Source organism: Venustampulla echinocandica, assembly GCF_003357145.1.
Source record: "Venustampulla echinocandica strain BP 5553 chromosome Unknown scaffold_3, whole genome shotgun sequence".
NCBI classification, from domain to species: domain Eukaryota; kingdom Fungi; phylum Ascomycota; class Leotiomycetes; order Helotiales; family Pleuroascaceae; genus Venustampulla; species Venustampulla echinocandica.
The window spans coordinates 664076-689123 of NW_022474208.1; the positions used below are offsets into that span (position 1 = coordinate 664076).

The 25048-nt window shown below is 50.3% G+C and overlaps 5 protein-coding genes across 5 annotated transcripts; 3 read left to right on the plus strand and 2 right to left on the minus strand.

Annotated features, from left to right (window-relative positions):
- Positions 1-445: 445 nt before the first annotated feature.
- BP5553_05849 (uncharacterized protein) lies at positions 446-1901 on the minus strand (the record flags this gene model as incomplete). The annotated part of the gene is made up of 2 exons (XM_032014472.1): positions 446-1143; positions 1508-1901. 2 exons carry the CDS (start codon positions 1899-1901, stop codon positions 446-448), a joined length of 1092 nt encoding a protein of 363 aa, XP_031869153.1.
- A 369-nt stretch (positions 1902-2270) lies between these two features.
- BP5553_05850 (uncharacterized protein) lies at positions 2271-3849 on the minus strand (the record flags this gene model as incomplete). The annotated part of the gene is made up of 4 exons (XM_032014473.1): positions 2271-2655; positions 2709-2959; positions 3022-3301; positions 3362-3849. The coding sequence occupies 4 exons, from the start codon at positions 3847-3849 to the stop codon at positions 2271-2273; spliced, it is 1404 nt and encodes a 467-aa protein (XP_031869154.1).
- Positions 3850-5057: 1208 nt separating this feature from the next.
- BP5553_05851 (S-adenosyl-L-methionine-dependent methyltransferase) lies at positions 5058-6755 on the plus strand (the record flags this gene model as incomplete). Its single annotated transcript, XM_032014474.1, has 1 exon — positions 5058-6755. The coding sequence occupies one exon, from the start codon at positions 5058-5060 to the stop codon at positions 6753-6755; it is 1698 nt and encodes a 565-aa protein (XP_031869155.1).
- Positions 6756-12454: 5699 nt separating this feature from the next.
- BP5553_05852 (Uncharacterized protein) lies at positions 12455-12910 on the plus strand (the record flags this gene model as incomplete). Its single annotated transcript, XM_032014475.1, has 1 exon — positions 12455-12910. One exon carries the CDS (start codon positions 12455-12457, stop codon positions 12908-12910), a length of 456 nt encoding a protein of 151 aa, XP_031869156.1.
- Positions 12911-19579: 6669 nt separating this feature from the next.
- BP5553_05853 (uncharacterized protein) lies at positions 19580-25040 on the plus strand (the record flags this gene model as incomplete). The annotated part of the gene is made up of 4 exons (XM_032014476.1): positions 19580-20000; positions 20051-20177; positions 20229-20540; positions 20621-25040. The coding sequence occupies 4 exons, from the start codon at positions 19580-19582 to the stop codon at positions 25038-25040; spliced, it is 5280 nt and encodes a 1759-aa protein (XP_031869157.1).
- Between the last annotated feature and the right edge of the window lie 8 nt (positions 25041-25048).

Consider the following 25048-nt stretch of genomic DNA (forward strand, 5'->3'; position numbering starts at 1 on the left):
CTTGGTTTTACATGGATGGATTTTCACGTGCATTTGGAATAGGTCGGAGGCTCAATTCTAAGTTAGATAGACAAGATAGCATCGCCAAAAGGTCTTTAGCCGTGGACCATTGTCAGAAATGAATTCTTCTTGTTATGGAAAGAAAATTAGAGGTAAGAGGGAGTTTTGTTGATTTGCTCCTTGCAACGTTTTGGCATTCATGGTGATGCATGCATGCCCTTGACCTGCAGTATAGGTATGTATACAGAGCGCAAGTGCGCTAGGTGCTAATCACCTTGCAATGGCAGTCCAGAGAAGCCCACACAGCATCTAAATATCTCCTGCCACTTTTTTCCCGCCAGTCAGATTACCGCTTTTCCCACATATTTCCTTTCCCAGCGTGCAGTTGGTTATATCTCCTATTTCCTCAGCTTAAACGCTCTCCACGCATACGAAGTCAACTTGCTTAAGGAGAAGCTTCAAAGTACTTAATAACCTCATCCTCTTCTTCTCCCGCCACGTTTTTAGTATCTTCCACTTTCTTACTTTTAACCCCTGCCTCGGCTTCTAAGCCCAAACTCCCTAAATCTCCCACCACGGGCCTCAAAATCTCCGGCAAAATCCTCGCACTATCTCCCTCGAATAGGAAATCCCCCTTCCTCAGACTTCCCGCCGCTCCAAGCTCATTCACGTCCATGTTAATCACTACGATCCTCGCACCCTTCTCCCTCGCAGTATCCACATAGCCAGCAGCGGGGTACACGGTGGCAGTTGTGCCTATAACGAGACAAAGATCAATTTTTTTTTCGGCGTCGATCCAGTCGTATGTTTCGGAGATTGTGTTGTAGGGAAGAGCTTCGCCAAACCAGACGACGCCTGGGCGGAGTAGGCCATCTTTGCAATTTGGGCAATGGGGGAGTTGGTCCAAGGGGATTGTGAGCTCTGTGTTAGGGTCAAGGTAGGCGGCTTGAGCGGAGACGGTGTTGGAAGCTTTTTTGGAGAGTTGTGGTGGGGGCCCGTCGCCTTCTATGACGAGGGAGGGGTGGACCGGGTCGGAGAAGTTGTTCTTGTCAATGTAGTCGCAACTGTGGCATTTTAGGTCGAAGATGCTGCTATGGAGAAGCTTCAGTTGGGAGTCGGGGTGGTTGGCACGTTGATGGAGACCTATAGGTGTGTTAGGTTGATGGGTGGCGTTGCCAAAGCCAGAAGCAGATGGTGTTTGAGAATTGCGGTGTGATAGAGAACAGGATGGATTGAGTCTTGAAGAGGAATATGAAAATAAATGTGAGATATTACATAACCATTTTGGTGTCTCTCAAGAGCGAAATGAAGCATGTATAGATACAACAATATAAGCTAGGAAAATGGGGGAAATATGGCACTTGACAATTTCCCCTCAGGCAATGAGCTTTTCAAAAAACCTCGTAACTTGGGTACAAATTCCATGCATAGCTGTAGACGGGGTAGAAAACTATCTTCGATATAAAACCACAACTCCATGCAAAAGAATCCCCACCAGGACACTCACCATCAACATTCTGGGTCAAACACAAAAACTCTCCCTTATCGGCATTTCCATTCATCACTTCCGCACACTTCGCCAGTGCAAAATGACCCGCGTTCGGCTTCGCCTGCAACGCCTTCGACCTGCGATAGGCATAAAACAACCATACCAGTCCAGGATCATGCTCAAAGGCCTCAGGCGTTGCCAGCGCAGTCGCCTGGTAGTTGTGCCACATTCCTCCCGCACCGCGGAAGGTACCAAGGCCAGATGCGGCGGATAGACCAGCTCCGCATAGCGCGAGGATGCGCCGCGATGATTTGAGGACTGAGTGGAATTCTTCGATGGATGTTGAGGCTCCGGTGGTGCGTTGCCGGTCAGCAGCGACATTGCCGAAGGATTGGGAATATGAAGACGACATTTTGATAAAGGTAGGTTTGATACGGGATTTTATGATGCGGTGGAAGAGCATTTATAGAGAGAGACATGTAAGCTGCCTATTTGTTGGTTTCATGTGAGTCACCAATAAAATGATGGAAGCCGTGTATGAGTTTAGGCAGGAAAGAGGAGACTTGATGGGCACAAGCTGCTGCATGCACGTGATCTAGGCAGACTTCTGTCTTTTTATGTCATAAATTATAAGGCTACGGAGCCAAGATGTATAAGGTTGAACTGTTGTGGAAAGCTTAAATTATTGGTATCTATGTAATCCATATTCCGGACCCAGGGAAAACGCCTTGTTACTCCGTAAACAGATTGTGCCCACGAGAAGGCAATCGGCGTCAGATCATCAAACCAGACCGCACTCCTCATCCATCGGGACTTGACGTGTATCATAGAGTAAGCATAGTTGCTCCTCTCTCCTTTGTTTCTCATCGGCCATCTCCTGGGCCCCATCGCGGCTCGAGGGACTTTCCATGCTGGGTGGCTTTTCGTCATCGTCCGGTAGCATATCTTCGTTATGAACCTGATAAAGGATTGAAACGATATTATCTCTCGCCTCCTCAGTTAATCCGTTCAGCTTGAGGAACAATATTATCTCATCGTCGGTCCAGGAGCGGTGTTGCAAGAAGCTTAATCCGGAAGGACTGTTTAGACGGTGAAGAAGGAAACTGTCTCGCATCGACTGGAGATTTGGGTATAGCCGGATGACGAAGAGCGCAAGATGAACCAACCTGTAGGAATATTAGCTACAAATCATGGTGAGGATAAACGTGCGGCTTCTTACCCCACAACAAAAGCCAAGAGAGTTGCAGCAAAGTGGTGAGACCTAATCTGCATCCAGGCTCTTGGGCAATTTGCTTCAGGCGGACATGCGATGTTAAGCTGAGCCGACCACATAAATCCATGAACTGAAACACCCATCAGGCCAACGGCCAAAGCAAGCTCGAGAAGCGATGAAATCCGGCTTGAAAACACTCTGCCGAACATAACCACACTGTAGCCATTTGAAAATACCCACAATAGGGCAACCAAGAGCTGGAACATAATCGTCAGTGTAGTGTTCACTTGGAGTGGGTGCGACGGCCAAGACTACTCACAAGCATGGTTTGAACACTAGACCCCGCAAAACCGTGTATAGCCTGGAGGATGTTTTGACCGGAATCTTTTCTTGCAATATTTACAAGCATGTAGTAGACCCACGCCATCATGCCCAAGGATAGGATTGAGAGGCACGCTGAGATGGTGTAAAAGCCAACACAGGCGGAATGCGTCTTGGTGTGGGACTCTGGGCCTAGTCGAAGTGACCGATACTTCGCATTTTTGAGTTGGATGACTGGCGTAATGATTCTCCCCAAGAGCTGTATCAATCGTATAAATCTATAGAATCGTGTTAGTCCTGTAACGAGTCTAGATAGTTGTGGGAGGTCCTAGACGTACGCAACCATATATGCAACGGCCAGCCCGCTTATCGTGATATAATCACAGGTTTCCACAATCCCTGAAATTTTCAATTCATAACCGCACACTGTGGGATAGAATATAAGAGAGCTAATAATTAGGATGTCTTCGGCGGTAGAGGCTAGTTCCAGGAAATCCTTGGACACTGTTCCGAAAAACAGCGTGTGGAGCCCCGACCAGGCAATAGAGATCGATAGTAGAACCACTACGATAGCGAAATCTCCGGAGGCACGCTGAATTGCAGAGTCGGGGCTGCTAATAAGATATCCCCATACCAACGAAGCAATTCCCAAGGTGGATAGACATGCCAAGCTCCCATGAACGATCGCCGTCCGCATCGGAAGCCCCCTCGAATAGATATCGGTATCGGTTTGGGCACTACTAGATCGTACTAGAGCCTCACGGCTATTCTCATTCTCTCCCAGGTGGATAGGGCCCGCTCGAAACTTGAAGGAAGGGCCAGCCATCTTGACGGCGACAAGTGAGGATGCGTCAGTGTTAGCTGTGAGCTGGGCAAGAGAGCGAGCAAGACGAGAAACCCGAGCGCGCTCAACTGGAGAAAGCCCGCGGTGACATTACGACTAGAGGGAAGAGAGAAAAGTCACAAGCTAATACTGGGACGAAAGTTAAGCACGGCGCATACGAGTATATGAATACACAGAATGGCCCAACCAAGGCACAGAGAGGTAGCATAGGTACCGAGGTAGGCACTTCGTAAAGCAGACAAGCTCGATGTATCTATTTAGCGAGCGAGAATTGACCTGTGAAGATGCAGACGACAGACGATAGACGACGTGCTTTGCCTTGCCAGTCCGGTTTAGGGCATGCGACCAGTCGGGAGAATCGAGAGACATGGGGAGAGTCAGGGAGACTTCGTCGGATAAAACGACGACGGTTGAGAAGGTGGATCCTACAGACCATGTTGCAGCCCCTTGAGTACCGCAAGCGCTGCAGAGGCTGCAGAAGCGACCGGCAGTTCAAGGGAAGGGGTTGGAAGGGGGGCATGCTTTTATATCATGTCGCATGAATCGAGCGGGCGACGGAAGGGGGGGTTTTGGAGGCGAGGGGGAGTGCGAGATTGAATTCACATGGTAATAGGAATGGCGCATGGAGATTGTGATGGGTGAAGAGCGAAATATGCACAATCAGCATGAAATCGCAATCAGGCTATATAGCGTTATTACGTATAGATTGCACGAAAGACTGTACAGGACGTGCTTGCTGTCGTGTCGTACAGTACTTTGCAGCTGGATCACTGATGTCACGTTGTAACGGCTTTACATGTACCTTATTTGATGCTAACCTGAAGAAGTAAGGCTGCTTGCTTACGAAATAGTATACATAGGTACATAGATACATAGGTACTTCTACATAGCTTAGCTTGGATTAGTATTCTTCACTAGCGGCCGCCCAAAAAGTTGAGACGAAAAGACCCTGCAACAACAAAACTTCAAGGAGGCTCAGGGAGAGGAAAACACTGTGAATCCTCCAGTCCAATACAAATCTTCACACTATCATATCATAACCTTCGTCCTTGGCCTGCATTTGTTCTGCATGTGACCCTGAACCGATGCTGCAATGCTCCAGACGACTAGTTATTAAGACTCTAGATTGCAATCTAGTCCGGCTAAGAACCGCCGTCACAGTTGCACGCCCCTCGCGAACCGCGATCAATATGGACGCTGTTCAATCAAAACCAAAACCTCAGGAGAGAAAGAGGGAAAATCAGGGTGGAAGAGGAGCAAAGAGACAGCGGACGCGCAAGGAGAAGCCAGCCAAAGAGGGGTCAAATGACGAGGTGTTAATCGCCGATGTGCGCGAGTTATTCGCTGCTCAGAAGCTCGCAGACTCGGACTCAGATACACCTCAAATTCCAACCCCCGAATCTGCAGATGCACATACACTCGATGCAGAAGCAAAACCTACAGAAAATGGATTAACGCATATTGCCGACACGGAGCCATCCGAGGGGGAGAACACAGAGATACTGCCAGAACCATTCACGGAAATAGAGGTCAAGGTCGTCAGCATATCTTCAACCGGCGATGGACTTGCGATACATCCTTCCTCGAAGCAGATATATGTTGTGCCTTTTGCGGCCCCTGGCGATGTCATCAAGGCCAAGGTTATCAGACACTTCCTCCGGGAGCACTACACCCTCGCGGACTTTGTGTCTGTAGTGAGTCCTGGCCCGCTTCGGGATGATACTCGCATCAATTGCAAATATTTCAGCACTTGCTCTGGATGCCAATTCCAGATGCTAGATTACCCAACGCAATTGGGACACAAGAGATCAATCGTTGAGAGGGCGTACAAGAACTTTTCACAGCTACCTCCAGAGCTTGTTCCAGCCATCCAAGATACTATTGGAAGCCCGTTGCAATACGGATACCGCACGAAATTAACACCGCATTTCGATGGCCCTCCAGGATATAGAAGCAGGGTAGACAAAAAAAATGGGATCCGGAAAACTTTCCAGGAGGTGCCACCAATTGGCTTTATGGCCAAGGGAAAGCGGGCGACATTAGACATCGAAGATTGCCCGATAGGCACCGATGCCGTCCGGATGGGCATGAAGCGGGAGAGAGTTCGTGTGGCCGAAGAACTGGAGAAATACAAAAAGGGGGCAACGGTATTATTACGAGAAAGTACATCGCGGGTTCCAAATGACGATCCAAAGGCGACCGAATCTCCTCCAGATACCGTCAAAGTACAAACGGCCACTCACACCGATTTCAAAACATGTATAACAGATAACAACGCCACATCAACTGAATACATCGACGATTTCTCATTCTCGAACCCCGCCGGAGCTTTCTTCCAAAACAACAACTCCATCCTCCCCGTTTTCACCCAATACATCCGCGACCATATCCTGCCACCACCAAACCCGTCAGCACCCGCGATCAAATACCTCATCGATGCCTACTCTGGCTCCGGCCTCTTTACCATAACTCTCTCCTCCCTCTTTACCTCCTCGACCGGTATCGACATCGCCGCCTCTTCCATAACCTCCGCGCGGGAGAATGCCGCGCTCAACAACCTCCCGCCATCACAATGCACATTTATCGCAGCTGATGCGCCAGAACTGTTCAAGTCCGTCACATACCCCAATGATGAGACGGTTGTGGTTATCGATCCGCCACGGAAAGGGTGTGATGAGAGCTTTCTAAAGCAGCTGCTGGGGTTTGCGCCCAGGAGAGTGGTTTATGTTAGCTGTAATGTGCACACGCAGGCGCGGGACGTGGGGGTTCTGGTTCGAGGCGTGGAAGGCCTGGGGAGTCGGTACGAGATTGAGAGTTTGAGGGGGTTTGACTTCTTTCCTCAGACGGGACATGTTGAGGGTGTGGCGGTGTTGAATAGAGTGGATTGAGTCGGTTGTTCGAATGGTGTAGAGAAACGAGGATATCTGATGTTGTGTATGTCTGTTCGCTATAGAAGTGATGTAAAACTACTATATCCAATTTAAATAAAAGCTTAATACCAAGTAGGATGATGGTTAATTCTTTCTTGCGTTACTCACTTAGCTCTCCGTAAGGAATTTTTTGTTATTTTAATATAGACCCCTCCGTCCACATCTATAGTAAACAGCACATCCTTTCTAGAAAGTTGAAAATGAACATATAACGTACCGCGATCCAAAGATCGTAAATTTGACCAACTTATATTGCTTACGTCAAAACCCACAACATAACCGAAATTCAACCCTTATGTTTAACTTTATAACCCAGATATAAGAAAATTCTCTAACTTAGGTGTGTAATATTATTGTTAAGTCAAATATTCCATGGGTTTGGTAGCGTAGCGAACTTAGTCCCCTCAGTAGGGGCTACCAGCGCTCTCACAATAATCAATCAACTCTTTACCCCTATTTGGAGCCCTTCCTCCGCCTACAAACTTCGACAATTATTAAGCACTGGCTTAATACGAGTATATAATTATAAACTGTGTATTTGTGCGTATGTTATAGCCAGCGAAAAGCCCTCAGTTGCTTAAATGTCATATATGTTTTTCTGCCTACTTTATTACTTATGACCGGCTTCCTTTGATTTTTAACGACCTATACTCAAATATGCCAATATATATAAACCTTTCGTACAATATAATTATATCCCCGCGATTATTTATCAAGGTTAGGTACGTACTATTGCTAATACCGCTTTTATCTATTCCCTCGCTATTACACACATAATGCTAAAGACAATATCCCGATTTAAAGGCGATAAGTTTAACCAACTTGTATTACCAAACTCCTTTGATTTAAAAATGCATTTAAGAATCCTAAGTAAAATTATATAGGACGTAATCTCTACAATAGCCTTTGTGGCCGCATTCATTGAATTGTTCAACCTGAAAACGAACTGTTGCTATATACATTACCAAAACTTCCCCTTGAATAACCAATTTTACCAACTTACCGCTGGCCCGCTGGCCCGCTGAGCATATAACGCAACAGGACATGTCATTCCAGTTCGAGGCTGGGGATCGTGGATTTAGATAATTCGTATTACCGAGCTTTTCAGAGTATGTTTTGCAATCTCCATAAAGGCCAAATACTGGAGCACAACCGAAGTAGGCTCTTTTTATTTTAAACTTTTTAGACTTCCCCACCGAAAACACTGGAAGGTCCTAGGCTAGCTTGTCTTTAATAATTAAAACATCACATGCAAGCATATAGACATAAGGCAACCGAATATCCAACCTTCCTATCCAGCAATACTCATCCTCCCGTTCGCCCATTAACTCAAGAAGAAGAAATTGTGCCCTACCACTAAAGTCGCCCGTCTAGAAGTCATAACCTGCTAGGCGTGAAAGAAGAAATGCAGCAAATCACTGATTAGATAAGGAACATGCTGTTACGCAAATCCAAAGGCCATGTAATCACTCCACGGTCCATTCTCCATCTCATTCAAGATCCATTAGTGTAGGTTAGACCACTTCCCAGGAGGCACCAAGTCTTGAGAGTTTAGGTTGTGATAACTAGCTTCAGGATAGGGGTTTTCGTACTGGCGCCCAAGATTTCTTCGATAATTCCAATCTCTTAGTGAGATCTCATCGAGTGCGAACAGAGAGCTCTCTAATATAAGATGGCTACCTTTAATTCGACTAAATGGATTGGAACCGTGCGGTTCAATATGCACTTCGACTATACTGACGATGTTTTGGATCGGTCTATGATCCCTCGTTCGTATGCTTAATTTCCCTCCGTTCATGCTGGCCCATGATCAGGAAGGTGGACATGATGGGCTCCTCATCCCATTTCCACTCTTTGATAAGTATAGAACGTAAACGTGCTGTCTTAGCTTTGCCTCTGTTAACGAATCCGACGGTTCACCTACTCGTGCTACCATATACCTCGAATTCACAAACAATGTCGGAGCCGTGGAACATATCTTTCAGCCCTTGTGTGGCAATGATAGAGGGACTTCTCGATATGTAGCCAATATTATCACGCGCGCCGATAAAAAATTGTTCATCGCAAGTAGGCGAGATTCTTCTCCACGGTTTTGAGATTAGGCTACAAAACCTACAACAACGCTCAGAGGACAGTTTTAGCGCAGCCACGGTCTTGTGATGTCCGAAATACTGATACAAGTCTAATTGAAATTTATGACCCGAGGGATCCACTGGGATTGCCGCTTGACTTGCTGTTCGGAAGAGTAGATCTCGAATGTCGAATTGACGACATAAGTTGCAGCTGTCCGCCATTGTTTGGTATGCCCTTAATAATGTCGTTAGGGGTATATTCTTAGAGCGTAGGGTCGCTCGTAGTGCATTGCAAGACACAGCCAACAGTTTCGATATCCGGATGCGGTACCCTCACTTGTTATCTCTTCAGTCCGTTCCGTTTGGCAAGATTCTACGAAAGGCTCTGTGAGTGAGGCTGCGAGGGCAGCTTTGTAGGGACGTCGTGACTAAAAGCCTTGTGGCTTACTGAGCTACGGCGTATGCATAGAGTTGGCGCATTCGTGAGGCAGAGCGAGCTTTGAACACGAAGCATGAAGTACACCTAGTTAGGTACATTAAGAAGAGCGTGTGAAAGAGAGGATGTATACATATAGCATTGGAAAGAACACAACGACAGAACTCGAAGGATAATCTCCAGCTTCTTTTCTTCTAGAACCCTATAGTATTGAATACTACCTAAGGTACCTAGGTAAGTAGGTAGGTATGCTCTACCTACCTAGGTACCTTATGGAGTAGCTGGCCAGAGGGGCATCAACAGTCAGGTGAAGAATCATGTGACTCCCATCCACACATCCAGACTCCTGGACTCAATGCCCGCTTTTCTATTGATCGACCTCCGTCCCACAGAGAACCTAAGAAGAAATGAGCATACGGCAAGCTGCATGTGAAACAGGAAACCAAGCGCCCTTTGGGCACAAATCGCCTTTCTTTTCTCCAAGCAAACCGGACCCGATGGGCGAATCTCGGCGCCTTGTGGTTTGCCATCCCCTACGCCCATACATGCAGCCGCTGGTCATCGTCGGAATCTGAAGAGTCGCCTCACACACCAATGCCACCATCGAGGGCATCACAAGAACAAACAATCTCTCCCCCTGGATAGATGGGATGGGCGCACCGAGTAGCCTCGTCCCATCCTCTGGCTCTTGCACACGTCACATCCCGTCTGCCTGCGACCGTAATAAATAAGGTGGGAGTGCATGGGCAGCGAGACACGACAGCAGTCTACAGGAACCCAGCAAGAACAAGCTGGAGCGGTTGTCACTTGGACTCGTCATTTGTTGGTGTGTCGCATCGTGATATGTGACCGCCCCTATTGCGATGTCTGACTCGCCACGCTGTATCGCGCTGGGTGCTGCGCGCCAGGCCCGGCGCAGACCAGTCAGTTACCAGATGGAGGGAGGGATGGAAGCTTGAATCCAACCAAGCTGAGCTCAACTATGCGTTTGCTGGCCACTCCATTTCTTGTTGGTACGTAGCACCTTGTGTTGAAGCGCCCTTGTTCCCATAGGCGCAAAAGGGTGCTGCAATACGTTGTAATTGATTGACTTTGAATAGGAGAACTCTCGCATCCAAGAAGACATTGTTTCCGCGTTGTGGGGGTTGTCTCCTAAGGTACTTCGTACAAGCACAGTCACTAACATCTTGGGCCTCGGGTGGGGGTCTGAGTTTAAAGGAGATTTACGACGTACAAGTACAAGGACAGGCACTGGTTTATCCCAGTTTGTCAACCTTAACCCCACTGCTCAGAAGCAAAACGATCTCGGGGATCTTTCCGGGACTCGCAAAAGAAAGCCCGTGGGGCAGGCGAGAAGGTCAAAACGCCTTCCGGGGCGCTTCCCCGCGAATCCCCCACGCGACAACCCCCGAAGAAGTGACCGATCTGACAATCCAGACTCTTGGGCATGACAGTAGTGAAATGAGTGCAAGGGATACGGTTTTGTTTTGCTGTATGATCAATCCGAGAACCGGCGCGTTGGCCGAGAACTGGGCATATCACATCACATCGCACCCATCACATCCCATCCCATCACATACTACTGTACCAAGTATACAAACAAACAAACAATTCCGAACCGGAACCGGAACCAGAACCAAGACCAGTCAATTACCAGGAGAGTAGAAGGAGCGTTACCCACCGCAAAAAACCAAACAAAGTTGGTCTCGATCAGAGATTTTCCGGCTTTTCACATATCGATCTGTTCCCAAAAAGAAAAGACCTATTTCGGGGGTTTCTGCCTGGGATTTTATTCCGGATGGAGAAATAATATTCATTCTGCCGCCAACCGGGACGTTTTGAGCTTCTAGCCGTCGCATCGCTTTCTTGCTTGGAAGAATGGCGAGGTCTAGCTTTTTTCTAGAACGGTAGAATGACGGGAGCAGGCATTTAAGATCCGACCCGACGGCGTAGTGTCTGAGCCCGACAAGTGTTTGCAATGCGATAGCCTGGTTGCGACAGCGCACGCAAATTTACAGCGAAAGGTCTAGAAACGCAGGAAGGCATCCTGAATCCAGAGGTTCCAGAGCCAGTCGAGGAGGCCCAAGATTTGAAACAGCGGTGAAAACAGCCTATTCGCGGCTGCTGATAGGCTGGGACCGTGGGGGGGGGGGGGCGCGAGGGCGAGGGCGAAAACGCACAGAAGACCGGTCAGACTCAGAGTCGAGGATTTCAAGGTATGAGCAGTGAAAGACCAGACACCGCTATTCGGCTGGAAGGAGGGAGACCCCCTTCCGCCTCCGCAATCCGCCGCGGCGAGGCGGTCAGACGGTTCCTGAGTCCCTGTGAGCCTGAGAGCTGGAGCCAAGCGGGGAGTCGCAAAGCTGGCACTGGAGCTGGTGGCTCTGAATGGAGGAGCAGGACGAGCTCTGGAGATTCCGGTGGTTGTGAGTGGACGGGCCGGTGCCTGCGCAACTGTCGTTCAGACTCAGAGTCTGTTCACCGCAAAACAAGGCCGAGCTTGGTTTCGTTTCTTTTGCGACGTGTAACTAATTGGTGTCTGTGTCTGTATCTGCCCTTCCGCCTTCCGCCTTCCGCAAGCCCCGAGGCTGATCGCGTCTGGCCGGCTGGGACGCTGCCTCCCACCCTCCCGCGTGGCGACAGGGCGAGGGATGATGGAGGCGGTCACCACGACAGATCATATATACAAGTGTGATTCATCCCTTGAGACACGGTGTGCCCACAAAAACAACAAATACCAGACAGAAGTAGTACCTGCCTGCTGAATCCCCCCTTCTCTGTTTGCAGCTCCTATTTCTAATCTTGGGTCCCACTCCCATTCCTGCTCCTCATCCAACCTACTCTACACTCCGTATATTCCATTTATATACTGTGTGGTGCCTACGCTCATCCTTCGTACCGGGCTGAGTCTACTTACAACCCACCGCTTACGGCAGACTTATCGTTACACCCACCAACCCACCACCCTCCGCGCTCTATTCTCGGTTTCCGACCGCAGCGTCATTTGGGATTACTCATTCCGCCGGCCCCCATCCCCCCATATATCTCACGACTACAACCACCGGAAACCAGAGAACTCAAGTTTTGCAAAAGAGAAGCAGAAAAGAGAACGAAAAGCGCAAAATAACGCGTCAAAAGAGAAAGTCAGAATGTACTTCTCCATCTCGCCGTCGGCCCCGTCGACAAGTTACTCCACCGCGCCTATGGACATTCCCTCGTCTAACTCGCGTTCCTCGCAATCCCCGTCGTGCGCGTATCCCTCGTGGCCGCGTCGCTCATCGCTCTCGAGCGATAACTCCTCAGACTCAGGAGACTACCACAACCGCTCGTTCATCATCTCCGACGAAGAGCTATTCCCTGGCGTCTTTGACGACAGCGAGCTCTGCTCACCTGCCGACACCCCCAACTCGACCGCCAGTAGGTCGCCTGCGAGCCTCGAGCCCGCGCAGATGATTGTGGATCATGGCACTTTAATGCGGGAGGTTATTGCACAGGAGAAGGCAGAGAGAAGAAGACGCCGTGCTAGGACTTCGGGGAAGAAGTCGAGAAGTGGAAGCGCGGCGAGCAGCAAGAAGATGAGCCCTATTCAAGAAGCTGTGGAATGAGGGGCGCGATCTGGGTTTATGGGATTATCTTTATGTCCTGGTTTGGTAAGTTGCCTCTGCTCTACTCTACGTTTCGCGCATTGTTGCTAACTTTCCTCCCACAGATATAAATCATATCTTATTGCTATATGAAAACACACCGGGGGATCTTTGATCGACATTCAACGGCCAAGGCACAGCACCGCACAGCCTTTGGCGTTGATCCAATTTCATCGCACCCGACGCGCAGGCGAAATCGCGAAATCCCAAAGGGGAACCCAAAAACCTCCGGAATCGAGTGCCGGATCGTCAAACACCGCTCCCGAGATTAGCTCGCTCCCTAATTGGGGATGCGATTACGGGAACGGACCGCACCCTAATCCGGGGTCGTCTTCACTATCGCCACATCGCCTACTACTCCATGGAGACAAGTACCGACAAGGCAACCGTTGCAAGACCCAACGAAAGCTATCGACGATTTTCTCTCTCTCTTTCGGCATGACACTGATGGATGATGGCGGAGGTGTGCATGTTTCGGAAACACGCGCGATAATGCGACGAGGCGAAGCACCAAATTCGGGCTGTGATATGACTGCATGCGAGACAGAGGGATGGGGGCTAAGAGCCGCCACGATATTCTCGTCGGCGCATGCACTGAGGATTGGAGAAAGCAGGCTTGCGAGGGATTTGAGGCGCGGGATTGATTATCCGTGGGATGATGATCTGTATCAGAACTTTTACTTCGCCCTCGCCATCGTGCGTTCGGGGCTAGAGATGCGCAGCGAGGATTGGATAGAGGGGGTGAGCGGATAGAGCATATGTGATTGCCGCTGAGGCAAATGGTGCTTTCGTTTGGAAGATGCAAGTCTCGACATTGTGATAGATAGTTCATGCTATTGAAATTATGCTTATATCACATCACATCACATCCCACTCATCGTGTTTATCTTGCCTATCGTTATGCGAATCGCAAACCCACTCCCTGTGCTCTTGACATAAGATTTCAAGGTATACCACCCGTTCCAATAACTCCGTAGTGACGGGCTAATGTATTATCAAGAACGGAGTTAAGTGGTCATCCATATAACTAGTCTTGGAGAGTACTTTCCAATGATTCGAGTCGGAGGAAATGTAGTTGGCGCTGAGCTTCCTCGGAAGATAGTCCTTCGAATCATGGTATTACTCCGTATAGGATAGAATCACAGCATGTTCTCGAAATTATAGGCTACGAGCCAACGTACTACGACGAAGGATTCTTCACCACTGACGAAGTCTCGTCCTATAACAAATCGCAAGACCAATAAGTAGTAGGTACTGCCCCTCTCATGTGATAGCCCAAGTCATACTCTCATCTCGTGATTATTTCCTCGTGACAAACCAGGAGTAACCCCCACTCCCCACAGGCAGGGGATAGAATACGATTTCCGTACCAAGGTACCTAGGCACCTTGCCCCTTACCCAGGCACCTAGGTACCTACCAACCAAGTAAGCTTACCTCCATCCCTCGCACTGCTTAACGATCGGCCAGACCCGGGCGCTTAAAAGCTCATCAAAACCCAACAAAACCCCTGGAAACAGGTATTCCTTCGGTTCACAGCTCGATAATTGGGCGGATCAAGGGGGAGCATGACCGAAACCACCAACGTTCCAACCAACGAGAAAAATGAAAGACACGGCCAATTAGAGAATTTCATTTAGCGAAGAGGACATGTGATTTCTGGGTTGGGAGGAGGATACTTGTGATAGGTATTTTTCATTTTGTGCGATTGGAGAGAGAAGGGCTATTTTTGGATGGGGGTGGGAGGTAGAGGTTGCATTTGGGTTTGTTGGTGGAGTTGGTGGAGGTGTTGTATGTGCATTGAGGCTTTTGAGAAGAGAGTGAGGTAGAGAGTGGGATGGTAACCGCTGCTTATGTAGATATTGATCGAGTTTGTGTACTTCGTAGCTGGGCCAATAAAATGGGCGGCTAGATTTTTATCGTTTTCTTACAGATTTTTGCTGAGCGGTTAGTTGGTTTATTTTGCTGATGGTGGGTTGGTGGATGAGGTGGGAGGTTGATAGATGGGTGGGTGGGTGATGGAGAGGAGAGAAGAGAGAGTGAAAATAGTTGAATTATATGCGTTTAAGGGAACTGACTTGTATCAAAAGGTGTGTTTTAACGGCATAATGGTTGTATTATGAAGGGCAATTAATTATGTTAAATCTTTTTTATTGTTTAGACTATTTGTTTTGGCTTATGAGCCTATGGGGAAACCTTAAGCGCACTGATGGGCTTGTTTGAGTAATAACTCATAGTACATGCACACCGCTCGAAGATATTTCCACAGTCTCCCTAGAGCGCTGAAGAATTCCAGTAGATTGCCGATAGCGTAAATAAATGTATTTCCGGGTAGGCCGATGCTTGGTGGGTGTGGGTTTATTTCGAGCTGTTGGATCGCATTGTGACTCTTGTGACAGGGCGGGGGAAGGCTATCCAATGATACGCACATGCTTAAGAGCCTTGAATTCCGTCGAGGTTATTTTTCGATAGTCTACGTAGTACCTATGTACTGTATGAGAAGGTTATTTTTAGGGATGAGCAGTGGGAATGATCTGCTTGCTGGCTTGGCTGGCTTGCATTGGGAACCGTGGGCTAGGTTAGCCCGTTTATTGGGGTGCAGAAAAAACAAAAATTGAAATCTTAATCTTTTGGAAACCAAAAAGTAAAGTTTGAAAAAAGGAGACAGTAGCAGAGGGTGGGTGTTGTTTATCGAATTAACTCTGCAAAGCTCGGGATTTGCGATGCGCTGATTGGCACCCATGGTTGCCTTTCGATAGCATATCGTTGGGTTATTTTTGTTAATTGAGTGAACTGACCCGGGTCCCGAGAAACAGGAAATTTAAAATTAATCTATTGATGTGGAAGGGGAAGACGCCACACTTGAAGATGTACTGTAACGTTAGACAGGAAACTCTGATACGAGCCAGCAGCGAGTCCACACACCACCCCGTCCAGAAATTTGGGTGGGTGGAAAAGCAGGTACGGCCGAGAAACCCGAGTATCAATATTGATGGTGTGATCGTTTTGTGCGGCGTGTACGAGGGATGGATTCCATGAGGAGGAGGAGCACGGTTCGCGGCTAATATATTAGAAACTACCTTGAACATCGAGTGAGCCTCCCCCCGGCCGGCGTTCTCTCAAGCACCCGGAAGGCTCTGTAGACTCTGTAAAGGAAACAAAGGCTGTTGTACATGGAAGAATCCACGGAGACGAGGTTTCTACCCCGCGGCGACCTTTGCTTTGACCGCCTCAATACTCTAGAATGCGGGAGGGGAGGCTGGAAGCTTGGACGGTAATTTACTTTTACCTGCAGAAGCCGGACGGGGAGGCCCACGACGCGAAGATGTCGCACATACCGGTGATCTTCAGTGGTTCGAATTACGGTACTTGCGCACCAGGTCCCCGTCCCCGTTCGAAGATAACGATAGCAAGGAGGAAAATTGTGATATTCCGTAGTGGCAGCGACGGACGGGGGGCTTGACGGGATCAACCCGCAGCAATTGGCGGTCTGTGACAACCCTACGAGATAGATGGTCCGTCACATCACAGCGCATATATGGCTTTTGTACGGAGTACGTACATTATATTCCTAGGTAGTAGGTACCTTACACAACTGTCTGGTGTCTGGTACCTGGTATCCGCTGTCCGTAGAGACGACTACTTGCTCCGGTACGGAGAATATCGGTGACAAAACTCCTCGGAACGGGGATATCAATTGACGGTTTGTTGTCAAGATATGAATGACGACGTTGAGGCCGGGAATGCGCCCCACGCCGAGATAGGAAAAAAGATAGGGAAGTATTGACCGGGCAGGCTTAACAGAAGTCTGAAGAGCAGGCAGGTTACTTCGTATGGACGCCACCAATGCCACCGCGCGCCCAACCCCCTCACTTATTCTTCCTGTGTGCTCTGTGGACGACGGGTATGGTGCCACCCCAGAAGGATCTGTCTTTGTGCTGTGGTGTTGTGCTGTGTTATGCGTCGAGTAACGGAGTGATGGATTGGGTGCCCAACGGAAGGAAAAATCAGACGGTCTCGCAAGACAAAGGGGGGGAAGGAGATATAGATTTAATTTCGGATGGCGCGCGAGGAGAGTTTGGGTGTTATTTTGATACGAGAAGAACGAACGAACGATCGGGGAGAAAGACACGGAGAGACATGAGATATGAGACTCCCCACTCATAATAGCTTTGTAAACGCCTGGACCGGTGGAAGCTCTCTCTTGTTCTGGCTCTTGTTCTAGTACGGGACTACTGCACTGGAACTGGGAAGTCGTCGGCAGCCATTCGCGCCATTCGAGGCCTTCCGTTGCGAAGAGAAGTTCGGCGACGACGCTTTGCAAATTGTGATAGGATGCTGCTGTGATTGCTGGTGCATATCGAGGTGATGCTGGACGTTGTGGCCCGCCAATGAAGCGCTGCCCGTGCCTTTTCGCGCGCAGCCCCCATGGGAGGCGCTTCAAGGGCTCTAATACCAGTGATACTAGTGATACTGGTGATCAGCCATTGCAAGCCATTGTAAGCCAGTCATTGTTATTCTTTTTGTCGTGGACAATAATAATGGGCCGGTGGATGCCCAGTGCACAATAATGCGCCCTCGCAACGAAACGCAAGTCACAACGTCTCCCGAGGAGTACAATGCGTCGCAGTAGTGTAGGTAGTACCACCACAACCACCACAACCACCACCACCACCATATCCACCCTCCCAGCAAGAACCGCAGCACCGCAGTCGTCGCCTTTGCAGGCTTCAACACCTCTCACAGCCTCGCTCAGAATGGCTCCGGACCCCGAGTTACAGGCTTCACAGCGTGCAGTCCGTGGTGTCTTCGCGACTGGTTCGCGATCCCCGAGCATCAGCATTGCTATTATTACAGGACCTTCATTATCACTATCACCATCACCGCGGGGCTCTGGCAATTATCCTCTTCCCTAGCCCCGCTATTGCCCAGCGATTTGCTATTCCCACTGCCACTCCCACTGCCACTCCCACTGCCACTGCCACTGCCACCTTCCTGTTGTTGCTCCAGCCCTCCCCGACGCCCCGGGTCAATAGCAATGCAAACCTCCCTACTCCCTCCCTACTCCTACTCCCTACCTTGTGTGTTCAATATCAATATCAAATTCTTTTCTTTTGTGCTGGCCTGGTTCGTCCCCCTGTGCCGAGCCCGTTCCCGCATGGTTCGTGCCGTTCGGCTTGCTTGCTTACTTGCGTGCGTTGTGAATTGCCAGGCCTGTTCTGCTTCCTGCTATCTGCTACCTGCCAGCCACGTTGGGCATGGCATTTGTCCATCTGTGCGATGCGGGCGCGTTGCCACTGTTGCTAGTCAAACTCGAGTTTTTGCAATTCGATCCAATCCAGTCCAGTTCAGTCCGATTCAGTTGCGGGCTGCCAGAGCACAGCAGCATGCCCTCCCCGAGACTCTGCTGCTACTCACTCACTCACTGGCTCACTCACTCGCTAACCCGCTACTTGACTTATTAACCTCCCCCATATAGCAGTTCTGTATGGATACACCACCGCCTGGGAAACTCCTCTGGATACCTTACGCTGTGCAATAATGAATCCCGACTCTGCCATTCCTCAACTCCAGCATTATTATTCCTCTCTCTCTCTCTCTCTCTCGCCCCCCCAGTCCCATCGACTCCCAGGATCTGCTAAGCGGCCTGCGGTGGCTGCGGACACACCCTAGATTGCGGGCTGTGACTCGGTGGTTCCAGATGAGCCGGACCGCATCCGCAATCAGATCCCATTGCTCGGCTGCACATTCATATCTAATTCCGTCTGGACTCTGCAGATCGTCCACTGACAGCGCAAAGCACCTCTTAATTAGGCGCTCTGTTCTTGCAATGCCATGCTCGACCGCTCTCTGCTCTCCATACAAGGCTATCACCCCATAATACGCCCCGTCATGCCACTCGACTGACTGGACCGCCCAACTGGCCCCTTTCTCCTCTTCCTGTCTCTATATCCACTTCGTCCTTGAACGGATTCTTAACCTGAGCTGTGCCAGCGTGTAGTATCCTTGTCTTCTTTTTGGGCCCCAAATACCCAACCCCCTCCCCGCCAGTTACAAGCGCCGAAGAAGTATCTCTTGCCCTGCATAGCGCGAGTCCCGACGCCCACGAGGCGATAGTCCCAGCCCAGTCGGTCCATGCCTCGTAACTCCCACGAGGTCCCGTGCTACATGCCGTTATTCTTCCCTCTTGCACTTCAACATCTCTTCTTGTTTTCCCTCTCGACCACTGTCAATCGTTCCAAGCTTCACTCGAACTCGCCCTGAATTGAAGCTGCCTGCGCCTGTAACACCCAGACGTATACTTCCCCGTTCAACTGGCCCATCCGTACTTACCACCGCCCCGCTCGGTAGCCAGCAACTCCATGTAACAACTGAGAAGAATTGGGCGTGGACTCTGATCAGCCCTGTACTTTCAGCACCCGCGAACGTTGGCAGGGCGGTAAGCCATATTGAGACCTGTAAGTAGGCCTTTCCTTATCTGTATTACACAATCGATTAGGAGTTAGCGCTCTTATCCCAATATATATCCTTCCCGTCGTCCATTGGAAGTATGTGCTACATCTCACCGTCAAGACTAACTCCGGCGCTTCTCATTATATAGGAGAACAGGAATTTAGGTCCCCATCGTCGCCATGTCCTCCGGAAAGCTTTCAAGGCACCGCTCGGTGTCTATGAGCTCTGGGCACTCTTCGAAAGGCAGGATGGCAACACTGGCGGAGATAAGTCAGAGCATGCCTGCGGAGTATACTCGGGAATTCGAGCCATGCGCAGCTACAGCGTCAATGTTTCTCTATGCGCAGGGAAACTCGGTCGTTTGTGCCCACCACGATACGCTTACCATTGAGCGCCGCTTTTCGAGACATACCGAAGAGATTTCGATATTAGCTGTGGATACAGTCAGTGACAGAGGCGCGGGGAGATTGGTAGTGAGTTATGATGTTGGGCAGACGGCCATTGTCTGGGATTGTATGACTGGGGACGAAATTGCTAGATTTGCATCTTATGAGAATCTTACTGTGGCAGCTTGGATGCGGAATGGGAATGTAGCTTTTGGTATGTTTGGAAGTCCTGCTGTTTGTGACGGGTTTGCTAATTATCTACAGGGAATTCCCAGGGAAATGTGATCCTGTTTGAGCCTTCAACCTCTGAGCATATTTCAGCGAGGACGATAGATCAAATTCCAATCACAGCACTAGCCCCGGCTGCGGATTGCAGAACTTATGCTATTGGGTATGGCGCGTTTTCTTGAGCTTCGGAAAACACTTCACTAACATATCCTAGATTTTCTAATGGATCTCTTCTGATTGCGGCTTTACAGCCAAGGTTTACAATTCTCCATAACCTAAGTACCTCAAGAGGGCCGTCTCCAATTGTCACATTGGCATGGCATGCTTCTTCCTCACGCCAGAAATCAGATATGTTGGCAACCCAAACGCATGATGGCGACCTCCGTGTTTGGAGTATTGCCAAATCCCCTACTAGCACGGATACTGCAAAGGTGGTAAGGGTCCTGAAACGGACGGAGAACTTTCAGCCAGGGCCAAACTGGCTAGCATGGTCCAAGAATGGACGCATTATCCAATTTTCTGAAGGGTGAGTACTTTTGATATCCCAACCTACTTGAATCTCGGCGGGCGCTTAGCCAAACATTACTGACATGGCATCTTATTCAGAGAAACTTCCTCGTGGGATGTGCGAACTAAGCATGTTACGTACGATCCCGTGGCGACTCTTGAGCACGTCAGAGGCCTAGCCGTGTACGGCCCAGGTGCTACCCTTTTTACATTAGGCCCCAACAACACGGCCCAACAGTTCGACCTCAATATTCCAGCTCAGTTGGTGGCGAATGTCCAACATCCAGCCAATCTCCTCCCCCCTTCGCCCCCTGTTTCTATTGAAGAGCAGAAGAAACAGAACTCGTCATCGTCTGCAGCAACTGGACCAGTATCGGCTGTACCGATCAATATCGACATTTCCGAGAGTGATGAGGACCACATGTCCCCATTGGCAAGGATAGCTCGAGAAATGGACAAAATAGAGCAAGGGCGGCAAATACCTGATCGTGAAGATACGCTCAGCCCCGTGTCCTCCAGGAGTCGAGCCTCGACAACTTCTAGATCCTCCGCTGGGTCCCGAGTGCCCCGCCAAACCCGCAAACACGCCTCAGTTGCATCACGTGGCATCAGTGAGTCTGCTACGACAATGTCGTTGGGGTCCTCGTTGCATTCAACAAGAGAGCCTTCAGTAGTCTCCAGTCGTGATAGCTTGTCGATGAGCAGTATCGGCTCTTCTCATGCTTCACGTCGGTCAAAGCCAAGGGGCTCTCGACTACGACAGGAAGTACTTCAAAGCCCAGAGGAAGCGAAGTTGGTAGATTTATTCAAGTTCACCAAATCTAGATTGAGCGATATCCCTTATAGCCATCCCCAAGTCTTGGACAATACACATCTAACAAATAATGATCTCCGACGGCAGATGCTCAGCACTATTTTCGGCTGGCCTGGCGAAGCGGATGCGTTAATTGAAGACGAGATGAGTCGACACCCCGCAGGATCTCCGAACCGTCTCCTGCTTGCCAAGTGGCTGGGTGATATAGACACTGATATTATGGCCACGAGCTCAGAATCGATGACTTCCTCGGACTGGATGCTCCTTGCGTTGAGCGGAATTGGCGGTACCGCTTCACAAGCGAAAGTTGCACGCGCATATGTTCAACGTCTGCTTGAGAAAGGTGATGTACACACCGCTGCAACCATCTTGATCGGGATGGGAGATCAAAACGATGCTATTGAAATTTATGTCTCGCATAAGAAGTATATGGAGGCACTGGTTTTGACATGCCTGGTGTTCCCTTCTGATTGGCAAAGACAAGCAGAGCTGGTTCGGAAATGGGGCGAATGGGCCGTTCAACACAGCCAGCAACAATTGGCTATCAGATGTTTCTCGTGCACAGGATCTGAGTCTTCAGAGCCTTGGTTCTCTCCAACCGCTCAAGCTGCCACTTTCTCGCAGCTACAAGGTCAAAGCATTCCCGAACTTCTGAGCCCGCCATTGTCTCCTCCTGGAGCTAGGGGTCCCCAGCGCAGCATTGCCAAGACATCGGCTCTGAAGCTTATCACCTCGTTTGGTGATAAATCTGGGAAATCCAAGTTCTTTGGCGTTGGAGAGGATGAGCGTACTCCTGTCGGTGGTGGCGTGACACCAATCGCAGAATCAGCACTGTCACCATCAGGCGGTGATGCTGCTACTGCTTTCCTTAGACCAAGTCACCGCAGCGTCTACAACACTCCAGCATCAGCACGAACTGCGACTCCTGGAGGTTTCTCAAGGCAAAGGCTTCCTTCAATTGGCGAGGCACCAGGCGACGTGCTTCCACGAAGAAAGCTAGAGCCTGCTACACTGCCCACTCCTGTTGACTCTGGCTCAGACCGGGAAAAGAATGAACGTCTTGCTAGAGCTCATGAGCGAGCTCCCTCACAGCCTGAGGTGATGCAGCTCAGTTCAGCGACGTACAACCCAACCGGCCGAGCCGCTACCGCAAGCCCGATGATGGAGAAGACCAAAGCGAAAAGACCCTCGAACCCACTTCCATCCCCCTCCCCTGAATCGTTCACGAAAATGAATCAAGCTGCTCGGACTCGGAATGGATCTCGTGACCGCAAGCCCGATGGTCTGCAGATTCAATGGCCACCTATGGAATCCATCATCACAGGTGATTATATGACTTCCCCAGATGTCTCCGTTGCCTCATCGAGACTTGGCCCTTCTTCTCGTTCTATTGCCGGATCCGCTGCTTCGCTCTCAACCGCAGGTAGAAGCCCTCTAGTTAGTGAGCGAAGCTACAAGAGCGTCGGAGCCGCAAGTCCTATCGTCACTGGGAGAAGTTTGGACCAGTATATTAGCAGTCTGGATTCCGCTCAGTACCATGCCGAGAAGCAGCGGACTGAGAAACACCGGACTAGACACAGCAGCCGCGAGAGACAAGCTAGAGCCCGGAGCAGTAGCCGAAAGGCCAAAGCACGGGAGCCTTCCGAGGATCGAGGACGCAGCGCTGCTCGCTACATCAAGCCGGCCAAGCGCTCTCCAACATCGCCAGTACCGATGTCTCCTGAGGATCTCATAGATCTTGGTGCCCATAGATATAAGGACGCGCATGAGGAACCGAGAAAAGTACGGGAGACCAGTCGCTCTAGGGTTAAGTCTTCAAGGACCTCAAGCCGGGTTCGGCAGGCCTCACCGGAGTCGGTCAGCCATGTGCAGACCAGTACGAAGCCGACAAGCCGTATGACCAGCCGCAACAATAGCCGCCGAACCAGTCCTGCCGGACGTATTATGATGATTGATACCAGAGCCAGAGGTAGAAGCCAAGCCCGTGAAGGCTCTACAATACGCTCGCCATCGTCCCCTCTGCCAATGTCTCCGCAAGCCAAATTCTACCGAGACGAGGATGATGCCGAAGATCTAAAACGTGCGTACGAGGATCAGATGCGGTTCAGATCTCGGCATAGGAGCACAAGCCGGTTGAGAGAGCGTGCGCAAAGTGCCGCCCGTGATGGCTCGCCTGAGAGGAAACGTCGTGACCGGTCAAGCAGCCGCCGTCCGAGCGAGAGAGACAACAGCAGGACGAGAAGGGATCCTTCAGCACCAAGGCGGGAACGACGGGAACAGTCACATGCCCGATCCGTGTCGGGGATGGAGGCTGGTGATCTCAATGCCGTTAAGGATGCGCGGACCCTCAAGAAAGAGCAAGCAGCACGTGAGCTCGAGGAGAGACGCAAATCGCTGGCTCGTAGACCATCGGCTCCTCCCATTGTTCACCCTGAGGAGATTGCTTCGCTCTCGCCAGTTACATATCGACAAGCTTCGCCAGATCTCACCAGGGCTTCTTTGAGGCAGGTTCAGATGCAGCCTTCTCGCAGCCAGACGACATCGCCGGCCAACATCCAAACCTCCCCTGCTTACCTTAAGGAGAGCACCACGTCGTCTCCACAAGTTGGACTTCCTGCTACGCCAAGGGCTATGAGACACCCCAAGTATGATCCCGATGGAAAAGATATCCCAGACGTTCCTCAAATCCCTGAGAAATACGATGCGCCCCAGGCACCCTCGTGGGGAAGTTTGAACGCTATCTCGTACAACAATGCCTTTGAGACTCTTGGGCCTCTCCCGAAAACAACCTATTCTGCCGTACCTCGACGTATTCCTCCGCGCTCTGCATCTGCTCCAATTCCTGAAGAACAAGATTATACTCTTCCTGCGGCAATGCCAACCCATCCAGCTTTTCAGTCAGCTCTACCACCTAGTAGCCGGAGGCGCACACAAGAGCCGAGCTATAACAGGGGCCCAATAGCATCACCTCGAAAAGTCAACCCCGGAGAATCCCAACCAGGCACTCTTGGATATGAGACGAGAAATAACAATCCAGTGTACTCGACAAATGCCATGGGCGGCATCGACGAGACTATCGAAGCGAGCTCCCAGCCAGTCAATCCATCGAACGACAGCCTCACCCCTCCACCCCCACCTCCCCCTCCTGCACCCCCGATCCTCAAAGAACTTCAGCATCTAGCCATGCCTCCTCCACCTCCTCCTGCTCCCATCGCTCCTCTATACCGTTCAAATGATCCGACCCGCCCCAACGATCCGAATACCAATTCAGTAGTCTCGGGCGTCTCGCAGGGTTCCGCCGTCATTGAAATTGTAATGGACGATGACGACAACAAGTCCAAATCCCCCACAACCGAAGCTCTCACGCCCCCTCAACCCCTATTCGCACAAGGCCATTCTCGCAAGAGCTCTCAGGGTCACAATCGCGGCCGTAGCGAAAACGACAATAGCATCTCAGGGCGCTTCAGCCGGGCCGCTGAGCGTCTGCGAAGTGCCAGTCGAGGACGAAACGGGAATTTTGAGAGGACGAAGAGTCCTCCTATCGAACACGTGGGGCACAGCCCCTACGAGAGCGTGCCACCACCGAACTGGGGCCCCACTAGGTCGACGCCAAATCTGCCTGTAGGCAGCCCGCCCATGTCAGTAGAGAGACATCCGAGAGAGGTTAAGGCTGCCATGCAAGAGATGGAGGGTGGTATGATCTAACCCCCTAG